The 21,371-nt window shown below is 39.0% G+C and overlaps 1 protein-coding gene across 3 annotated transcripts in view; it reads left to right on the top strand.

Annotated features, from left to right (window-relative positions):
* Col14a1 (collagen type XIV alpha 1 chain) overlaps positions 1 to 21,371 on the top strand; it is a 167,833-nt gene that overhangs the window by 9,582 nt on the left and 136,880 nt on the right. For all 3 annotated transcript variants that reach the window (XM_042673144.1, XM_042673143.1, XM_042673146.1), the window contains exons 3-4: positions 246 to 389; positions 3,240 to 3,329. In XM_042673144.1, coding sequence (XP_042529078.1) covers positions 246 to 389; positions 3,240 to 3,329 — 234 coding nt within the window. The remainder of the gene's footprint in view (positions 1 to 245; positions 390 to 3,239; positions 3,330 to 21,371) is intronic.

Below are 21,371 nucleotides of genomic sequence, written 5' to 3'. Positions count from 1 at the left end.
TCTCTTCCCATCTCTCTTGACCCCACCTATCCTGCCAAGACTTTATGCATTTTTGAATGCATTTATTTAATTTTTGATGTCTACTGAAACATTATGCTGGATAGTCTATATATACGTGTAACCAAAGTACATCTTAAGAAACATCTTTTGCTTCTTTGAATCTTGATTGTTGATGATTACAATTTCTTTACACATATAGTTAATCTTATATAGTAAAATTGACTTACCTTTCTGTTTTATTTCAGGGGGAAAAACCAATCAACTGAATCTCCAGAATACTGCAACTAAAGCAATTATTCAGGGTCTTATGCCTGAGCAGAATTACACTGTTCAACTCATTGCATACAATAAAGACAAAGAAAGCAAGCCAGCCCAAGGGCAGTTCAGAAGTATGTATTTACAGATGTTAAAGTTATATCCAGGGCTGTGTCCTAAGACTAGATTTGAGGCTGTGGTATTATATTCTAAGGGGTTACCTAATTGTTTTTTTAGATTTACAGAGATCTTGAAAGATCTTTCATCTAACCTTGTATGAATCGCTCCAATATCTGCCTTTTCTTTTCCAGCATTGTTGTATTCCCATCCATTGTTTAAGATTTAGCTTTTAATTAGTTAATTAATGTTTTGTTGACCCTGGGGCTTGAACTCAGGGTCTGGGCATTGCCCTTGGGCCTCTCTGTGCTCCAGCTTAGCATTCTACCACTTGAGCCACAGTGCCACTTCTGGATTTTTTTTTTTGGAATAGTTTATTGGAGATAAGAGTCTCAGGAACTTTCCTGCCCTGGCTGGCTTTGAACTGCAACCCTGAGATCTCAGCCTCCTAAATCGCTAGGATTACAGGTGTGAACCACCAGCACTAGCTAAGATTTAGCTTTTAAATGCCTTCCTTAACATTGTCTCCTCCATTGTGGTTAGACAGTTCTTCAATGTACTTTCCAGAGCTTTCTCTTTGATTATATGATAAGGCAATAGTAGCTTTTTTTTTTTTTTGGCGACAGTACTGGGGCTTGAACGCAGGGCTTGGGTGCTATCCAATGAACCATCTAAAAACCAGAAGTGGAGCTGTGGCTCAAAGTGGCAGAACACTAGCCTTGAGCAAAAAAGCTCAGGAACATTGCCCGGGCCCTGAGTTGAAGCCCCATGACTGACCAGAAACAATATTTTTTTTCCTTATTTTAGAAAATACCTTCTTTGATCTTGCCATAAAGTCAATCCCAAAGTCTGGGAGGTCATGGATCCTGGAGCTCTGTATACAATCATATTATATCTGGGCTTTGTACACCTAATATACATAATGTTGGGAGATGTATTTTTTGATTTTGAAAAGAACAGAAACCAAGCAAAACTGCTAATTTACTACCTCCTCTTCAATTTTTGAACAGAGACATTTGACAAATCTCCCTGTCTGCAGGACATACAGATGATATAAAAGTTATGATTGTGTGTGTGTGTGTGTGTGTGTGTGTGTGTGTGTGTGTGAGTGAGTGAGTGAGTGAGTGAGAGAAAGAGAGAGAGTATACTGGGGCTTGAATTCAGGGATTTGAGATCTCCCCTTGGCTTTTTCTCAAGGCTGGTATTCTACACTGGAACCATACCTCCACTTTTGGCTTTTTACTAGTTGATTGGTGATAAGAGTCTCTTGTATTTATCTGCCTAAGGATGGCAAGTTGGCTTTGAACTTGGATCCTTAGAGTTCAGCCTGCTGAGCAGCTAGCATTATAGATATGAGCCCACTATTACATTCTTTTGAGACTCACATTGTTCAGGAGCTCTAGAAAAAGGTTTTAGGTTATTTTCAGTATAAATAAGCCCTCTGTCTCTTTGTACTGGAGCTGCATGCCTCTTTGGCTTATGGAATGACTGAAAGAACTTCTCTTAAAGCCTCTGGGTAGCAGTAGGAGGAGAAAAAGACTATGATTCATTCACTTGAAGCTGAAAGTTTTGTGATTGTTTCAAACATTTTATTAACTAAGCAGCAAGAAGAAACACAGGAGACCCTAAAATGCTTCCTTACTAACTACTTATTCAAAACACATTGAAAAGAAATCCATTTGTGTGTGGCTTGCTCAGCTCTGTGGGATAATGGCAGTGAAGCAAGCTAACTGGTTAACAGATAAATTATATGTAAGTACCTCTCATTTTAGCTAGGTTATTTTTGTTGGCATGATAGAAGGATTTGTTCTCCTCAAATAGCAGTTTCTTAGAATAAAAATAAAATATTTTTTGCATGACTTTATTTCCATTTTCCATGTCAGCTTGCTCCCTGTAGGGTTGGAGCTAAAGCCTGATCTCTCTGCCTTGAGGTTCCCATAGCTGGATCCAAGAAAATGATGCTCAAGGCAAAGCCTTGAATGATTTAGATTCTTCATTAAGTAAAGCTTTTCTTCTGTTTTTTTTTTTTTTTTCTTTTTTCTTTTTCTTTTTTGGTGCCATTCCTGGGGCTTGAAATTAGGCCTAGCTTCTGGGTCCTGTCCTTGAGTTTTTATGCTCAAGGCTAGTACTCTACCCCTTCAGCTGCAGTTCCACTTTGGGCTTTTGTTTTTGTTTTGTTTTGATTTTTTTTTTTTGTAGTTTATTGGAGAGAAGAGTCTCATGGACTTTCCTGCCAAGGCTGGCTTCAAATTGTGATCTTCAGATCTCAGCCTCCCAAGTAACTAGGATTACAGGCATGAGCCACTGGTGCTGGGATGCTTATTGGTTTTTATGAAATATGTTTTATCCTCCTGCTTTCTCATTTCCTTGTGAATGATCATGCCAGTTATAGCAGTTATGAAAGATTAAATTTGTTTGACACATCTGCCCACAGTGAATACTTAAACCAAAGCCTTTACTACTTTTCATTCCTTATGGCAAGATTGAAAAAAAAAGGGAGCAATCTTCATATTTGAGGATGACTTAGTGCTCTAAGCCTATGCATACTTTCAGGGCTTGCAGGGATTTTTGCACAATCCAGTGAGTATTTTTTTTTCTTTTCTTTTCTTTTTTTGGGTCCGGTTGTGGGGCCTGAACTCTGGGCCTGGGCACTGTCCCTCAGCTCTTCAGCTCAAGGCTAGCGTTCTACCACTTGAGCCACAGTGCCACTTCTGGCCTTTTCTGCCTATGTGGTGCTGAGGAATCGAACCCAGGGCCTCAGACATGCAAGGCAAGTGCTCTACCACTGAGCCAACTTCGCAGCCCATCAGTGAGTATTTTCTTATAGCTGCTCACTTACAATGTTGTGTTTCTTACTTTCTTTGCAGTTAAAGATTTAGAAAAAAGAAAAGATTCAACCAAGCCCCGAGTCAAGGTTGTTGACAGAGGAAATGGGAGTATACCATCTTCACCAGAAGGTCAGATATTTTTTTGATGAGCTCATTTGGGAGTCGGTTTGTATAGTGCACAGACAATGCACATGTGCACACTTGTGGGTCCCATTAGCAGAGTAATACAATCTACTATGAAACTCACCCAGGGCTCGTTTCCACCCCTTCCATCCTTCCTCACACATAATAGCTGTCAACACTTGGGCCTGTGACCTCTCCGTCACTTTTCTATGAATGCTCAAGCGTACACATGCAGCCTGTCACGTTATGTTCCTTATTTTCTGTATTGTTTTTGCATTCTAAGATCTTCCCTTGTCATGATGTACAGGAGGATGGTAATTATACACATCCACGCTGTGTCTCCTGGAAAGCAAAGCACTTCTAAGCTCAGTCCTGTGATCTCACACTTATAGATATCCACATTTCTATGACTCCTTCTTCATGGTACCTGTGAAGAGTAAGATTTCCTTGCAGACTTCTTCAGGATAAATGGTGTAGCTACAAGAAAAAAAAATATTTCAAATGTTGCTCACTCTTGAGTAGTGTTAGGTTTGATTATTAGTACACCTCATTTTTCCTATTATCTTTACTTAATGATATATAAAAAGTTGTATAAGATGCTTCCATTTGACATATCAGTTCATGAGTTCAGTGCATCTTGATCTTTGCCATCCTGTCCATCATTCTCCTCATCTCTTCCAACTCCACCCAGCCCCTCAAATTATTTTACATGACCAGATAGTTATCTGTAGAGTATATTATTAGTATTTATCAGTTGTCCCTTTAGGGATGACTATAGGTGTTTTCTGATTTCCACTATCATAAACATGCTACATAAAGCATATTTCAACTACAGAATTGTAGGTTAAAGGATTTATAGATTGCTAAATTTATAGCTAAATAGCAGACTGGATGCAGTGTTTATTTCTTTATATTTCCAACATGTGAAATCTTCAATGTTAACAAAATTCCCAATACACCTTATTAGTCTGACTTTCATTTTCTGATGAGGAGTGACCTAATCATTCATACATTTAGTAGTGAATGTTTTTTTCCTGTTCAGTTTTCTTTCATGTTGTCATTCTAAAAAATACTTTAAGAAGTCTTCTAAATATTTTGCATATAAAATCTTTTTTTATCACATTGGTGGATACCTTTCCTTCTATGCATGTGGTAGAATATTCCTGGATTATGCATCTCAAAGTCAAGTTTTTCAGTTGAGTATATTTATCTTTTTATTGATACCTTGTAGTGTCTTTGTTTTCATATCTAATACTTATTAATTGATTATATTTTTATTTCCTAGCCTCCCAAGTTGTATGCTTATGTCATTCACTGTTAGTCTTTTTTCTTTTCTGTCATATGCATTTCAAAATCTGCAAGTTTCCAAAGGCTGCTTGAGCTGTATCACATAGATTTTGACATATACCATTTCTAATTTTCTAATTTCTATTTTCTAATTTCTGCTAGATTATCTTCTTTAATCCATGAGTTACTTAAAATATGTTTAGAATTTCTAAACATGTGAAGATTTTAAGACATTTATTTGCTGTCAATGTTTAACTTTTTATTGCATGTAGCCAGAGAACATGGTGTGAAGGAATATTGTTTGAAATTTCTTAGGACATCTTAATACTTAAATGTGTTCAATTTAAAAAACATTCCACATGTTCTTAAGAAAAATGTGTTTTAGTCTCTACTAATGTTTACCCATTCTTACTATAACTGGTAATTTTCCTTTAAATACTTAGATACATATGCAATGTTACATTTTCGTAACGAATTTTATTATGTGTTATTTTTATTTATTCTTGTTTACATTAGTAATTCAATATTTGCCTCAGAGATTATTTTCTGAACTATTAATATAGCTTTGCCTTCTTTGTTCTGGTCTTTAACTCTTATTGTATTTGTTTCCTTGGGTTTCAAATGAGTAAGCTTTGCAAAGAACATTTAGTGGCCTTTTTTTTTTTAAGTATTGGGGATTGACCTTGGAGCCTTGAACATGCTAGTCAAACACTCTACCACTTACACTGTACCTATAGCCCAGAGAGTGGCATTGAAATATTCCATCAATCTCTGTTTTATTTGGGGGCTTTTGTTACTTATATTTGTTGAAGTTATTCATAATTTTGGACTTTCCATTTATTTGTGCTTTCTGCCACCTTGCAAGTTTCCTATCATCTTTTTTTCCTGTATGCTTTACTTGTAATCAACAAAGTTTCTCTTTGTTTCACTCTCTACTGATATGGAAATTATTAATATTTTTGTATAATTGTAATAAAAAAAATCTAACATGTTGGCTGGGCATCGGTGGCTCACACCTGTAATCCTAGCTACTCAGGAGGCTGAGACCTGAGGATCTCGGTTTGAAGCTGGCCTGGGCAGCAAAGTCCCCATGAGACTCTTATCTCCAATTAACCACTCAAAAACAGGAAATGGCCCTGTTGCTCAAGTGGTATAATGCTAGCCTTGAGTAGAAAGAGGCTCAGAGACAGCACCCAGGCCCTGGGGTGAGTTCAAGTCCCATAACTGACAAAATAAAGATCTAACTTAAAAAGCCTAAGCTTAATCAATAACTTTACCATTTCTTACAATATAAAAATGTATACTGATTTTAGGGTGTCATGCTACTATCTGTCTATCACTATCTGTCAATCTATTTTATTATTTATTATTTTATACCTTTGTCACTCAGTATCCAAGTCCACTCTTCTTTTATATGTATAACTTCTTTCAGAGAGAGTAGAAAACATAGGTTGCTCCCAGTACTGTAGAAGCCATCTACTTATATTTTCAATCAAAGGAATCAGTAGATTTGCTAATCTATAGACACAGCTGACAGACAAACTAATCCATTAACTAGTGTTCAATATTTGTGGTTTTTTAATCTGACACATATAAATCTAGATTTGAACAGGTATTACATTAAATTTTTTCTCTCCTATTTGCTTGTTATGAATTTTTGAATGATTAGGTTAATTTGTGAGGATGTAAAACCCTGACATGGTCAAAAGTAAAATAAGGGATAATAAAAAGAAGTATTACTTCCTTTATAACTTTCTCTTAGCTTTACTTACTTAATACTTCATAATATTTAGGAACCAACTCTCAGCAGCATCTCTCCTGTCCTGTCCTGTCCTGTCTTGTCCTCTCCTCTCCTCTTCCCTCCCTTTACCTTCCCGTCCCTGTTTAATTTCTCTTCTCTTTTGGTAGTACTGGAGATCAAACTAACCTTGAATACCCAGGAAAGTGTTATTAATGACACATCAGTCCACAACTCATTATTTTATGGTTTGTTTGTGTTTCTATCTGTAAAAACAGAATTTGTTAATATTTTTTATATGAGATTTTACAATTTGAAGTTTAGGTTAGCATATTTTGTCATTCAGTACTTAGAGACTCTTTGAGATGAAATCAGTTGTCTATGATTTGTGGTTGGTTCTAGCGTTTTGTTTTGTTTTTTGTTTTTTGTTTTTAAGCCATAGTTTTATGTTCCTATACTGTCTAAACTTCTCTATTCTTTCCTTGATGGCACCTTTTTCTTGCTCTTCCAAAACCTAAGATTGAGTGATATGAATTCAAAACAAAGATATGGTCAATGGGAAATTGAGGGATATTGGCATGTTCTCTGATAAATACTAAGGAAATCTAGAGAAGGAGCATGCATTCAGAGTCCATGTGCTTCCTTGAAGACATGTTCACAGAGGGATATTTCCACACCCACTGTCAGGCAGGTGCTATCTGCAGGTATTTATTGTAGTGATGAGGACCTGAATGAGGGAGGAAGGTATCTCAGGAGATTTTGGTGATAAAGGTGACTTTATTCACAAGGAGGGCTGAATGAGGAGAGTTGCATGAGGTTTGTGCAGAGACAGGACTTTGTGAGGTTACTGGATGTTTGAAAGAATTCAGTGTCTCAAGCTTAATACTCTACCATTTGAGCCATGCCTTTAGTCATTTTGCTTTAATTATTTTCAAATCCTTCTGTTTGGATTTGCCTTTCTATAGCCCTATTTGCTTGCATCTTCCTATTTATACTCCTCACCTAGCTGGGATAACAAGTACATGCCACCAAGCCTAGCCTTTATAGGTTGAAATGAACTTCTTCCCAGACTGGCCTTGAACCATGCTGCTCCCAATCTCTACCTCCCAAGTAGCTAGGATTACAAGTGTAAGCCACTGCACCCAACTAGCAAATTATCTTGAGAATTAAGTTATGAGTAATGGTGACAATTCAGGGAAGATTGAGGATCCCAGGAAGCTGATTGGGGTAGGAGAGCGTTAGTGGAGGTTACTAGAGACAGAAAATTCTTCCTTACTTTGAACATTAATGCAAAATTTAATGTAATCCCGCTTCCAAGATGTAATAGGCCCATGATTCACATCAAAGTATATTGCTCTTTGTTTTCCTTAAAACCTCTAACCTTCTAGTATAAAAGAGTCTTCATTGTAGTGTCTCAGATACAGAAATAGTTCACAAATTTTAGACTTTTAGTTTATATGTAGAGCTAAGAACAGTAATAGAAGTTGCTATGCAGTTAGTTGCTTGCTTTTAATCTATTGTACATGTTTCTTCAATAATCCAAAAGTAGTTCTACAAAGAAAAATGGTATTTGCCTTTGAGCACAATATTGGCACATGTACACAAGTAGCGGTTTCTCCATTGTTTTCCAAACAGCTTTTTCTAGTTATTTTTGGAGTTTTACATAAGAATGCATAACAGGATTGAAATAGATTATGAGACAGATAAGAGAAGTAGCATAGAGTTACTTTTTCTTTCTTTTTCTCTTAATGATTATTTTTAGACTGAGGTTACTGGTCTTCATTATCATTATTTTTAGATCTCTTCAGAGTAAGGAGTGAGAGTCCTGGAACTCTCACTTTAGGGGAAAATTATGAGATGAGTTTGTTATTCCTTCCAGAAGTCAGCAAACTATAGCCCATGGGGCAAATTTAATTGTCTAGGATTTACTGGAATCCATCTATGCTCACCTATGGCGGAATTACCTATGGCTGGATTTCTGCAAGAGTAATTCCAACTGAGATCATATAGCCTGCAGAGACCTAAATATTTTCTCTCTTGTCCTTTTCAGAATAAGGCTGATGACTCTTGCCTTGGAGAATATTCAATACTTTTGAATATGTTGGAACAGAATCCTTTACTAAATTGAGTAATTCTTTTTCCAAAGACAGCTGGTCTGTTTTGCTGCTCCCAATAAGAATTACTTGGGATATACTCTCAGTGATGTCTCTTCAAAAGTTTTCACTTCTTTTGCTGGACACTGGAGGTTCACATCTATAATCCTAGCTACTCAGTAGGCTGAGATCTGAGGATTGAAGCTAGCCCAGGGAAAGAAAGTCCATGAGATTCTTATTTCCAATAAACTACTCAGAAAAAGCCAGAAATGGAGCTGTGGCTCAAGTGGTAGAGTACTAGTGTTGAGCAAAAGAAGCTCAAGGACAGTGCCCAGGCCCTGAGTGCATGCATGTGGGGGCGTGCGCGCACACGCACACACACACACACACACACACACACACACACTTCACTTCTTATACCTTCATATTTAAATTAAAAAAATCTGAAACCCAGGAATTCCCAAGAATTAGTTGTGATAATCCAGTAATTATAGTCATATTAGAATGTGTGGCTGCAAGCATGGAGTTTTATGCCTATAATCCCAGCATTTGGGAGGGTAACACAGGGAGATCATGAGTTTAAGGCTGTTCTGAGCAATATGTCTCAACGAATATATTAACAAAACAAATGTCTCAAACAAAACAAAAACAAAATATCACCTCAATATTAGAATGCACATTTTACTTTATGTTTTTTGTGTGTGTGTGTGTGTGTGTTAACATTGGTTCTTACACTCAGGTCCATTGAATCTTGCTTAGCATTTTCACTCAAGGTTGGCACTCTACTACTTGAGCCACACACAGAAGTGGTTCTGGGTTTTTTGCTGGTTAATTAGAGATAAGAGTCTCTTGGATTTGCCTGCCCTGGCTGACTTCAAACCTTGATCCTCAGATCTCAGCCTCTGTAGTAGCTAAGACTACAGGTGTGAAACACTGGTACCTGGTTTAGAAATTATATATGTTAATGCCCATCACAGGCCAACTTTTAAATGTTGATTTAGCAATGACTACACAAGGAGGTTTGGTAATTAAGGAGGTTTGGTAATTAGTGCTGAGGGATGAGTTTGATACTGAACTGAAGAATTCTACCCTAATGGAACTTATATAGCCCAACAGAAATCACCTAAGTACCTGGTTACAAGTTAACCCACGCAGAAAAGTTCATGAGACTCCATCTCAGTGGAAGAAGCTGGGCATGGCAGCATGACTTGAAATTCCACCCATGATATGGAAAATACAGTAGTCTATCAGGTATGGTCCATGTTAGAAAAACAAAAAAAGGAAGAAAAAAAGAAAAAACCTGTCTAAGAAAATATCCAGTTCATAAAAGCCCTGGAGGCATATCTCACAGTAGAATGCCTGCCTCGCAAACATGAAGCCTTAGTTCTGTTTTTTTAAAGAATTATAACATATTAAATACATACACCAGTAGCATAGTAATTCATAATCATATTCAAATATTATGTACTGTACATAATCTTATTGATGTATTTAGTATATACCAGCATCACCATAAGCATATCAGGAACATATTGTACCATATGACAGTCTAGTGGCTATGATATCTCTAGGTTTTATGAATTTTTTCAACTGTGTTATAATCACACAGTACCACTATTGCATGTGGTTAGTTGTTGACTGAAATGTCATTACAGTGCATTTCTGTGTTTCAACCATGGTTGGATCTATGACTCTATCCCAGTATCTGCTGCTCTTTCTTGCTTCTCCATCCTTGAACTACTTTTATCGATGATAGCTTTATTTCTAAGCAAGCTTAGCAATAATTACCTGTGATAATAATACAAGCTGCCAAGTAGTGCTCTCCAGGACAATCATACAGTTCTGAGCAATCCTTTGTCATATGGGAGAAAGCCCTTTTAAAGTCTTTTTCTTTTTGTCGGTTGTGGGGCTTGAACTCTGTGCCTGGGCTATGTCCCTCAGCTCTTCAGCTCAAGGTGAGCATTCTACCACTTGAGCCACAGCACCACTTCTAATTTTCTGGTGGTTTATTGGAGATAAGAGTCACACGGAGTTTCCTGCTTGGGCTGGCTTTGAACCATGATCCTCAGATCTCAGCCTCCTGAGTAGCTGGCTCAAGTCATTTTTTAATGAATTAAAACAGCAGTACTTAACTGGGTACTGGTGGCTCATTCCTGTAATCCTAGCTACTCAAGAGGCTGAGATCTGAGGATAGTGGTTCAAAGCCAGCCTGGGCAGGAAAGTCCGTAAGACACTTATCTCAGATAAATTACTCAGAAAAAAAAATCTGGAAGTGGTGCTGTGGCTCAAGTGGTAGGGCGCTAGCTTTGATCACAAAGAGGCTTAGGGACAGAGCTCAGACCCTGAGTTCAAGCCCCAGGACCAGCAATAAATAAATAAATATATAAATAATTAAATAAAATAGCAGTATTGGGGTTTCAAAACGCAGAGCCTTGTAGGTAGTTGCTAGGCAAGCATTTTATTATGTAAGCCACACTGCTGCCTGTTTTGCAGATAAGGTCACGTTTTTTACTTGAAACAGCCTGGACCAAGATCCTCCTATAATGGCTTCCAGAAGAACTGGAATGACTGGCACACACCCCCATGCCCAGCTTATTGGTTGAGATTGAGGGGGGGGGCAGTGGCAGTTCTCACTAAATTTTGCCTGAGCTGACCTCCAACTATGATCCTCTTGATCTCTGCCTCCCAAGTAGCTGGATTGCAAGGACAAACCATAGCTTCACTCATCCTAGACAAGCACTCCATCACTAGTGTTATTATTATTATTTTTTGTTGGGCATGGGGCCTGAACTCTGGGCCTGGACGCTGTCCCTCAGCTCTTCAGCTCAAGGCTAGCGCTCTACCACTGGAGCCACAAGGCCACTTCTGCCTTTTTCTGCTTATGTGGTGCTGAGAAATTGAACCCAGGGCCTCATGCAGGGAAGGCAAGCACACTACCACTGAGCCACCTTCCTAGCCCCCCTCCCTAGTGTTATTTAAAAATTTTTAAAGGGGAATTTTTATTGGTTCATTGATTCATTGGTTCATTAATTCATTGGTTTATTGATTCATATTTCCATCCTTGACTCAACTTCTTAAAGCAAGGAAATACAATAACCAGGTAGGTTATTCCACAGCTGCAGTGATTGGATTAGCTCAAATTGGAATACTAGTACTGAGAATGGTATTGGGCAAATACACTTAAGCCAAATGTAGGAGTTATTGTATGTACTTTGTGATTCCCTAGCTTATTTCTGAAATGTGAACTATTAAAATGAACTTCTGCCACCTCATGAAAGAATTGAAGAATTTCATGAAAGTGAAATTCCAACCATACAAAGTAGAATTTGATCACTCATTCAGAATTTGATCATACCTTTATAACAGCAACTTTAGTTGCCCCTGGTGTCTGGAAAAATTAGATTTTCTTTGAAGAAACAATGATCTGTCATATGCATTCTCAATGAAAGTTCTATCATCCTTCCAAGAGCAAAAATTGTTTTTTGGAGCAAAGAATGAAAAATCTTATTTTTAAACATATAAAACATATATATGTATATAAATTCATCCATATATATAGATAGATATGAACAAATAGCATATCTACAGTATTAAAATTTCATGAGGTCGTTGTTAGGAGAAAAAGATTTCTTATGGGATGAAGATTTACAAAGTTAGAGAAACATGGATCGAATGCAACAGATGTAGAGTAGAAAGCCTATCATGTAACATTAGCCTCCTTTCCTCTCACTTTGGCCTCCTCCAGGTGTTTTGTGGCGTTTTGTAGAAACACAGAACAACTACAGAGATGGTTGAGTCAGAAGGTGCTAGACAGGAAATATGTTTCATGGTTCTTAGAGTCTCTGTCACATTTTTCTAGAGAAATCACAACACAAGTTGAAAGGATTTCTGGACTGAGGTGCAGGAGGGAATGTGGTGGCATTGTTATAGGAGAGTTTTCTCACTGTCCTTACTGCTGGTTGCAGTGTGGCTTAGCAGATAACACCCAAGTGTTTTGGTCAAATAGACCTTGAAATGTAATCCTCCTCTGAATCTATGTAGTCTTAGGTATGGTAAGTCACCAAATTTCTGTTTCCTCATTTGTAAAATGAGTGAGACAGCCATACTGAGAAGATGAACTGCTGTCGTGATACAGCTCTAGTGCAGAGAGGTTCATAGGGGAAGTCACTTTCTAGACATTTTCCCTCTCCTTTTCTTCTCTTTTCCCTTTCTAAAAGTAAACAGAGTCATCTCTCATCATCCACAGGGGATTGGTTCCAGGAGCACCTGCAAATACCGAAATCCAAGGAAGCTCAAATCCCTTATGGAATGACCTTGTGTTTGTATACACTGTGAAATTCTCCCATATGTTTAAAATCATCTCCAGATTAGTTACAATGCCAAAGCAATATAAATAGCTGTTAGATTGTATTATTTAAAGGAAAATGACAAGACAAAAGTGAACATATGTGCAGTACAAGCACAGTTTTTAAAAATTATTCTCAGTCCTTGGTCAATTGCATTTGCAGATGTAGAACTCTGTGGATAAGAAAGGCTGACAGTATGAATGGACTGAATTAATTAGTATCTTTATAGTTTTAGTAGATATTTGTATCATATTTAGTTTTGACTTGTCTGAGACTTGAAGAATTTCAAACAAGATTTTTTTTGGGGGGAGGGGCCTTTTTCATGAGCATTAATTAGTTGCCCAAGGATGTTTCATTCTGACATATTCGTAATGCGTACACTCTACCTTGGTTAAAGGTATTCTCCCTCTTCTCTCAAACGGATCTCAATGATCCTCAAGGTTCCATGTTTACACACTTGTACAGAGGATTTGACCATATTCACTCTTCTCTGCTCCATTTGCTTTCCCCACCTCTGACAAGTACTATCTTAGACAGGACCTGTTTGACATTCAAGGAGAGATGTTCTAAATTCCTGGGAGAAGATTAAGAGAGATTATCTTTATCTAAATACTTTTTTTGTGTGTGTGCCAGTCCTAGGTTTTGAACTCAAGGCCTGTGTGCTGTCCTTAAGGTTTTTTGCTTAACGTTAGTGCAGTACCAGTTGAGCCACAGCTCCACTTCTTTCTTTCTTTCTTTCTTTTTCTAGTTTATTGGAGATAAGAATCTCATGGACTTCCGTGTCTTGGCTGGCTTCAAACCCTGATCCTCTGGCCTCAGCCTCCTGAGTAGCTGAGATTACAGTCATGAACTGCCAGTGCCCAGCTATTTTTATAAGATTTTTAAAAATAGTCAATTGTGTGCAATAATGTGTTTCATTATGACATTTTCATACATGTATAGGCCATATTCACCCCTGCATTGCTTTCTATTTCTCCTCTCCTCCTATAACTTGGTCCTTTTCTTCCCCATATAGTCTCCAACTTATTTTCATATCTTTAAAAAAAATTTAGCTGATTTTGACAGAAAACATGCTTTATGTTCTTCTGCATCTGGTATATTTTGCTTAACATGTTAATCTTCAATTTTATCTAGTTTTCTGCAAATACAGTAATTTTTTGTCTATGCTTCAATAATTCTTGTGTGTGTGTGTGTGTGTGTGTGTGTGTGTGTGTGTGAGAGAGAGAGAGAGAGAGAGAGAGAGAGAGAGAGAGAGAGAGAGACAGAGAGAGAGATACATGCGCATGCCTGTATCTCACATTTTCATTATCCATTCCTCCATGATTCGCTGGCAAGAATCCCTCTCATTGGATAGGCTGTCTCTTCACCCAGACAGTTGTTTCTTTTGCTGTACAAAAGCTTGTCAATGTATGGCAGTCTCACTTGGGGTGGTTGTAGCTGCATGGCTTTATTTCCGGGCCCTCTATTCTCATTCCATTGGTCTATCTGATTAAAAGAACTTTTTAAAAGACAGAAAGAAAAAAAATTCTGGTTACTCTTCTCCTTCTTGGAAAGCATTAGAATTTGTGCTCAGGGCTCAAAAAATTAGATGAGGTCAGTCATTCAGAAAACAACGATTAAACACCTGGAAAACCTACTGTGCCAATGCTCAAAGATATCTGTCTCTATGCACCAGTGAGGGTTAGAGAATGACCTTCTCCTAGCATTAGGTCACCATTTTGCTAGTGGTTCTTTCATTGCTCCTTGGTAGGATGATTTTGAACAATTTTGACACCTTTTCTCATGGCCGCCAGCAAAATTTATCATCCACAACCTGCACATTCCCCAGTGGTATGAGTTTGCAGCTCCATATGAAATGAAATTTCAGATACCTTCATTTTCAGAAGAACTGTAACATGTTTATTTTTTTCAAATCAGATATTTTACATCTATGAATATTACGGTTGGTTTGGCCAAGTCTGTTTCTTGTAAGAATCTTGGAGCTCATCTGACCAGTACCTTCTTGTCTGAGGATTTTTCTATTGAGCATCTTGTCTCTTTATTTGAAGGGATGGCTGTTGGCCTAAAATGTAACTTGTGTTTCAGCCTGAAGAATTTCAAAATGTCAATAGCAGCTTTTGCTAATGAGCTGGTATAATAGGGGTGACAGTTGTTGCATTTTGCAGAATATCACCTTGAACAACTAAAGCAACCTAAAGTAAAAGTAGCATGATTATATAATATTATGTACAGAACTGAAACAAAATAGGAATATCACACACTAGCTTCTGAAACTGAGCAAATTTTATTGTAAAAGAGAGCCATCAGGCTTGAGCCACTATTACAAAATTCAGGAGACAACTAAGTAACTTCACAAATAAAATTTAAATACAATCTTTATATAAAAGCAACTAAGCTGGTACCAGTGGCATGCCTGTAATCCTAGCTGCTCAGCAGGCTGAGATCTGGGGATCATGGTTGAAAGCCAGCCTCGTCAGGAAAATCTGTGAGACTCATCTCCAATTAACCACCAAAAGCTAGAAGTAGATCTGTGGCTCGGGGAGTAGAGTGCTAACATTGAGCACAAAAGCTCAGGAACAGTGCCCAGGCCTTGAGTTCATGCCCTAGGATCAGTGTGTGCGCGCATGTGTCCACGCATGCATGTGTGCACACACATGCGCACACACTGAGAAGAAAATACTTAAGAGGGATCTTTTCTGTGGGGTGGGGAGTTGGAGGGCTTGAACTTAGGGCCTGAGCGCTGTCCCTGAGCCTCTTTGTCCTCAATCCTGGTGCTCTACCACTAAAGCCACAGCAGCATTTCCAGCCTTTTCTGAGTAGTTTATTGGAGATAAGAGTCTCACTGACTTTTCTGCCCAGGTTGGCTTCAAACTGCCATTCTCAGATCTCAGCCTCCTGAGCAGCTAGGATTAGAGTTGTGAGCCACCAGTGCCCCACTGAGAAGGATCATAACAGTGAATTGGCTCCAAGAATGTTATACATGTATATGAAAATGTCACAATGAAATTTCACTGTGTAATACACACCAATAAAAAATGAAAAATATTTAAGAAGGGGCATTTATTTTCAAAGCAAGTAAAATCTATTTTGGGTATCTTGCATTGTAGTAGAGAGTTTGGAGAGGGTGAATAGGAAGAAATGAAGGTGATAAACATGGTATAAAAAGTCTCAAAATTGAAGAGAAGAGTAAGTTGCAATGGTGAAGTGAGAAAAGTCATGGATATGTTGAATGGAGTTGCATTCTGGAGAGCTTTGAAAACACAATGGTTAGTTTAGGCTTAATTTGGCAGGCAGGAGAAGGAAGTAATAATGTTAGGATATAGTGTTGGAAGCTACTTTGAGAGCGATGTAGTTCAGCCAGTTGGGAGGGTGCTCCAGGCTTCTGAGCTGTTCCATCTGTTTCCATTAGCAGAGGTCTTCACTGCTTTCTTAAGCAGACATCCTATCTGCAATTGAGTTGAAAACCTGTCACCTTGTATACTCCTGTGGGCATACAGAACACTCCTAATCCCTCTTCCATATGACAGCCCTGTTAAATACTTGGAGACAGCTGTCATGTCTTCTCCCAGACATGTTCCCAGAGCCAGAGCAATGCGATGAAAGTAGTGTTTATAGAGCTGTCGATTACAGTTAAGATGCAGGGCTCAGAGTGACAGCTCAAATGTTCTATTGGCTGTAGTGTAGCAGTTGGGCTGCACATTCCTCACAGTTGTTGTGGTGTTATTTATCCCAGGTCAACTATAGGACAAATGACTATGGCTTTGATTTATCTATCTTTAATTCCAAGGCTTGACAATCTTTCCAGTTTCTCCCTTCCTTTTATTCCTTCCTCCATCCTGTTTTCCCTTCCTCCCTTCTTTCTTCCTCTTCTTCTTTTGTGATAGGATTTGAATAACACAATAGCTAAGTAGTGCTAGAACAGTAAGTACTAGGATTCTACTCAGGGTCTACTCAGAGTATCAGAGTATCTATCTATCTATCTATCTATCTATCTATCTATCTATCTATCTATCTATCTATCTTCTCTCTCTCTCTCTCTCTCTCTCTCTCTCTCTCTCTCTCTCTCTCTCTTGCTGGTCCTGAAGCTTGAACTCTGGGCCTGGGCACTGTCCATCAGCTCTTCAGCTCAAAGCTGGTGCTCTACCACTTGAGCCACAACACCACTTCTGGTTTTCTGAGTGGTTTATTGGAAATAATAGTCTCACATACTTTCCTGCCTGGACTGGCTTTGCACCTCGATCCTCAGATCTCAACCTTCTGAGTAGCTAGGATTACAGGCGTGAGCCACCAGTGCCTGGTTGGGAAGTGTTTTTTAACCTCTTTAGTCACGTTACCTTTTGTCCTCTATAAAATGGGAAGAATACTCCCCTTACAGGATGGATATTTGTTAACTGAAGAAGACATATAGGTAGAAGGAGATGCATCATATGGAACTGGCTCACATGATTACGGAGGCTAAGGAATTCCAGTTATCCATGGTCAACAAGATGTAGTTTTAATCTAACTTTGTGAAGGCTGGAGATGTAGGAGAGCTGATGGTATATATGACTTAAAGCCAGCAGGATAAAAATATTAAAATACTTATTTTTTATTTCAATTCTCAAGCAGGACAGCTGACTGTCCTGAGAGCTCAGGAAGCAGAAATACTCTCCTGCTCAGACATTGTGCTCTATGCAGATATGGGTGTTACATGTGGTGGGGCCCACCCACAGCAGAGAGCAATAGCACCTGGAAACATGATCCGAGACATAGCTACAGTGTTTGGTTACGTGTAGCGGCATCGATGGCTTCGTCAACTTGAGACAATTAGCTACGAGGCTACCTACAATATTTCTAGAAAGTAAGAAATTCTAGGGTGAAAAAATAAAACCAAGTAAAGGAAGAGGATCTTAGGGATTGCCACTTGTTGAAGATGCTGTGGTGATTAATCCTGTCAACTTGATTAGCTTTGAGAAAGGCTTAGGGGATTCCTAAAACACACTCTGGTGTGTCTAAGAGGACTCCGCCTTAGTAGATTCATCCTGCGATGGATTGATAACGTGGTGGCATTGTTGGGAGGTGGTGAAAGAGAAGACATGGGACCTAGGTGGAAGGAAGGGAATCACCGGAGGCATGTCTTTGGGGGCTGTCTCTTTCCCTGGTGCCCCTCCTTTAGTCCCTTTTCTTCGCTTCTTGGCTGCCATGCTGTGAACTGCTCTGCCATGCACTCACCAATGAGCTGATGCCTCTGACATTATGAGCCAAAGTGATGTCTCCTGTCTTTAATTTGCTTCTGTCAAGGTATTTTGCCATAGAGATGGAAGCATTCCCTCACACAGCTTCACCAAACCTGGATGGAATGACAACTGAACTCACCTTGGTTGGCTGAAATGAGTCCATTGTTTTACATCCGCTAACAGAAAAAAATTAGTCACCTCATGTCCCAGTGAGCATTCTTGTGCCATTTGGGGAAGACAGATTCTATGGGACATTGGAAAAGGAAGATAGGACCAAACATTTGGAAGACCTAGTGTGAATCTTGGCTTTGATAGTTACCCATGAATTCATCATCTGAAAAATTAAAGACACTAATGGAGATGTCAGGAGTATCCAAATAAGCCAATGTATTGACAGTCTCTTTAGAACCAGTAAAAGCTGGCAAATAGCAAATATTTTAATTCCTTTTAAAAATATACTGAAATGGATGTGGCTGAAACTAGTTGCTGCCTGGTAACAGCTCACTTCCAAGAGTTCTACTGTACCAGATTCTCAAAGCTTTTCATTTGCTTTTGTTTGGGGGACTTGAATTAAACCTCACAGGAGAGTTAAGTGAAAAATCATTTTGTGACCACAATTTTCCTTCATATGTCTCAGTTAATGAATGGCTTAGTCAGATATTTTGCTAGTGGCATAAAAAGAAATAATTCAAAGCCACTAAGTGAATCCTGGATGGATTGTGGTGAAATGATTATGAGGTTTTCTGGCACAGTGGGAACCGAGCAGTGGACATTCCCTTTCATTCAACTTAGACTCTAGCACTGGGAAAAAGCTGAGAAGCACAAGCAACTCAGATAACACTAACCTGTTCTTTCAAGGTGATGGTGTGGCAGGCCATGAGCGCAGACCACATTTAGTTGAACTGAGGATATGGATTAGATGACAGAAACAATTATTTTTTCAATAGCACAATTCGGTTCTGTTCACAACCATTCATATATTGTATGCTGAGTGGAGCGGGGCAAAGGGTTTGAAAAGATAAGAGGTAAAGAACCTCCTTCCTCGAGGTGTTAAGTCTAGTTGCAGAGGCAGAAATGTTAGGAAGGCAACATAGTTGCTTATGATAAACGTAAGAAACTATGTAGCAATGCAGAAGATGTAGAGTGCAGTGGGTAGAGTCCTGGATGAGGACCGAAGGGAAAGAGAATCGTAAAATTTGTTTTCCAGGGTGAATAGGAGTTTTCATGACAGAAAAAGTCCTCTGACAGTATCTCTTTTTCTGTTTCAATAATTGTGTTGGTGAGTAAATTCCTCTGTGAATATATTCTAGGCCAGTGGCTACTCCTAGCTATTCAGGAGGCTGAGATCCAAGGATTATAACCTAAAGCTAGCTTAGACAGATGAATCCTTTTGGCTCTTTATCTACAATTACACAACAAAAAGCCAAAAGTGGAGCTGTGACTCAAGTGGTGGAATATCAGTCATGAAAGAGAAAGGGATGATGCATTCTCCTTATCTTTTTGCTTAACTTCAGTTTGTTCTCACTCCATGAAAAGGTTTATCCACTAAAACATCAAAACACTATTTATACTAGGAAAAATAATCATATAAATCAAAATGTCCATGTTTCCTTTAAAGTTGTAATCTCGAGGAAAAAATTTCATTTAAGAATTAATTACCTAATGTTGTCTAATCATTAAAAACCCATATTTTATTTCTCCCACCACCTCCTCCCCTCCATTGTGCTGGTCTTGCTGATTGTACTCAAGGCCTGTTTACTGTGTCTGAGCATTATTTTTTTATTGTCAGTTGTGGGTCTTGAACTCTGGGCCTGGGCACTGTCCCTCAGCTCTTCAGCTTAAGGTGAGCATTCTACCACTTGAGCCCCAGTGCCACTTCTGGTTTTCAGGTGGTTAATTGGAAATAAGAGTCTCTTGGCTTTGAACTGTGATAATCAGATCTCAGCCTTCTGAGTAGCTAGGATTATAGGCGTGAGCCACTGGTGCTTGCTATCTGAGCATTTTTTTTTTTTTTGGGTCTGGTCATGGGGCTTGAACTCTGGGCCTGGGCACTGTCCCTCAGCTCTTCAGCTCAAGGCTAGCACTCTACCACTTGAGCCACAGTGCCACTTCCGGCTTTTTTCTTTGTTTTGCTTATGTGGTGCTGAGGAATTGAACCCAGGGCCTCAGGCATGCAAGGCAAGCACTCTACCACTGAGCCACCTTCCCAGCCCTATCTGAGCATTTTTGCTCAAGGCTAGCTCTCTATCATTTCAGCGAAAGCTCCACTTCTGGATTTTTATTTTTGTGGTAAATTGGAGATAAGAATTTCACAGACTTTCCTGCCTGGGCTGGATTTGAATTTTAATCCTCAGATCTCAGCCTTCTGAGTAGTTAAAATTACAGGTGTGAGCTGAGCTACCAGAACCGGGCTCCCCTGCTATCCATTCTTCCTTCCTTCCTTCCTTCCTTCCTTCCTTCCTGCCTGCCTTCCTTTCTTCCTTCTTTCCTTCTTTCTTTCTTTTTTCTTTCTTTCTTCCTTTCTTTCTCCTTTCTTTCTTTCTTTCTTTCTTTCTTTCTTTCTTTCTTTCTTTCTTTCTTTCTTTCTTTCTTTCTTTCTTTCTTTCTTTCTTTCTTTCTTTCTTTCTTTCTTTCTTTCTTTCTCCTCCTTTCCTTCCTTCCTTCCTTCCTTCCTTCCTTCCTTCCTTCCTTCCTTCCTTCCTTCCTTCCTTCCTTCCTTCCTTCCTTCCTTCCTCTCTCCCTTCCTTCCTTCCTTCCTTCCTTCCTTCCTTCCTTCCTTCCTTCCTTCCTTCCTTCCTTCCTTCCTTCCTTCCTTCCTCTCTCTCTCCCTTCCTTCCTTCTTTCCTTCCTCTCTCTCTCCCTCCCTTCCTTCCTTCCTTCCTTCCTTCCTTCCTTCCTTCCTTCCTTCCTTCCTTCCTTCCTTCCTTCCTCTCTCTCTCTCTCCCTCCCTCCCTCCCTTCCTTCCTTCCTCTCTTTCTGTCTTTCCTGTTCTTTCTTGCCTGGCTGCCTGCCTGCTTTTTTGCTTTCTTTCTTATCTTTAAGTGGTTGTAGAAAGGAGTTGCCATTTAACAAAGCAGTTTATGAGTATCATGCATCTTGAACAGTGTCACCCCTTTCCACATTCTCACTCATCCCTCCCCTCCCCAGTCCTTCCCTCACTCTTCTTAATTTTGTAGGATATGCATAACATTTTTGACTGCAATCTCCCCTTCTTCTCCTCTTCATTTGTCCCTACCCCACCCCTTTTGAATACTTGCTTCTTGGTGTTGGTGTATTATTTTGCTGAACTGTGACTTTGCCTTTCTAAGGAATTACACTATTTGAGTTCTCCCTTGAATCTACTGTATTTCAATTAATACATTTGTATA

The sequence above is a fragment of the Dipodomys spectabilis genome, unplaced genomic scaffold (genome assembly GCF_019054845.1).
Source record: "Dipodomys spectabilis isolate Male_0828 unplaced genomic scaffold, ASM1905484v1 ptg000783l, whole genome shotgun sequence".
Lineage (NCBI taxonomy): Eukaryota > Metazoa > Chordata > Mammalia > Rodentia > Heteromyidae > Dipodomys > Dipodomys spectabilis.
This window is presented reverse-complemented; position numbering and strand designations above follow the sequence as displayed.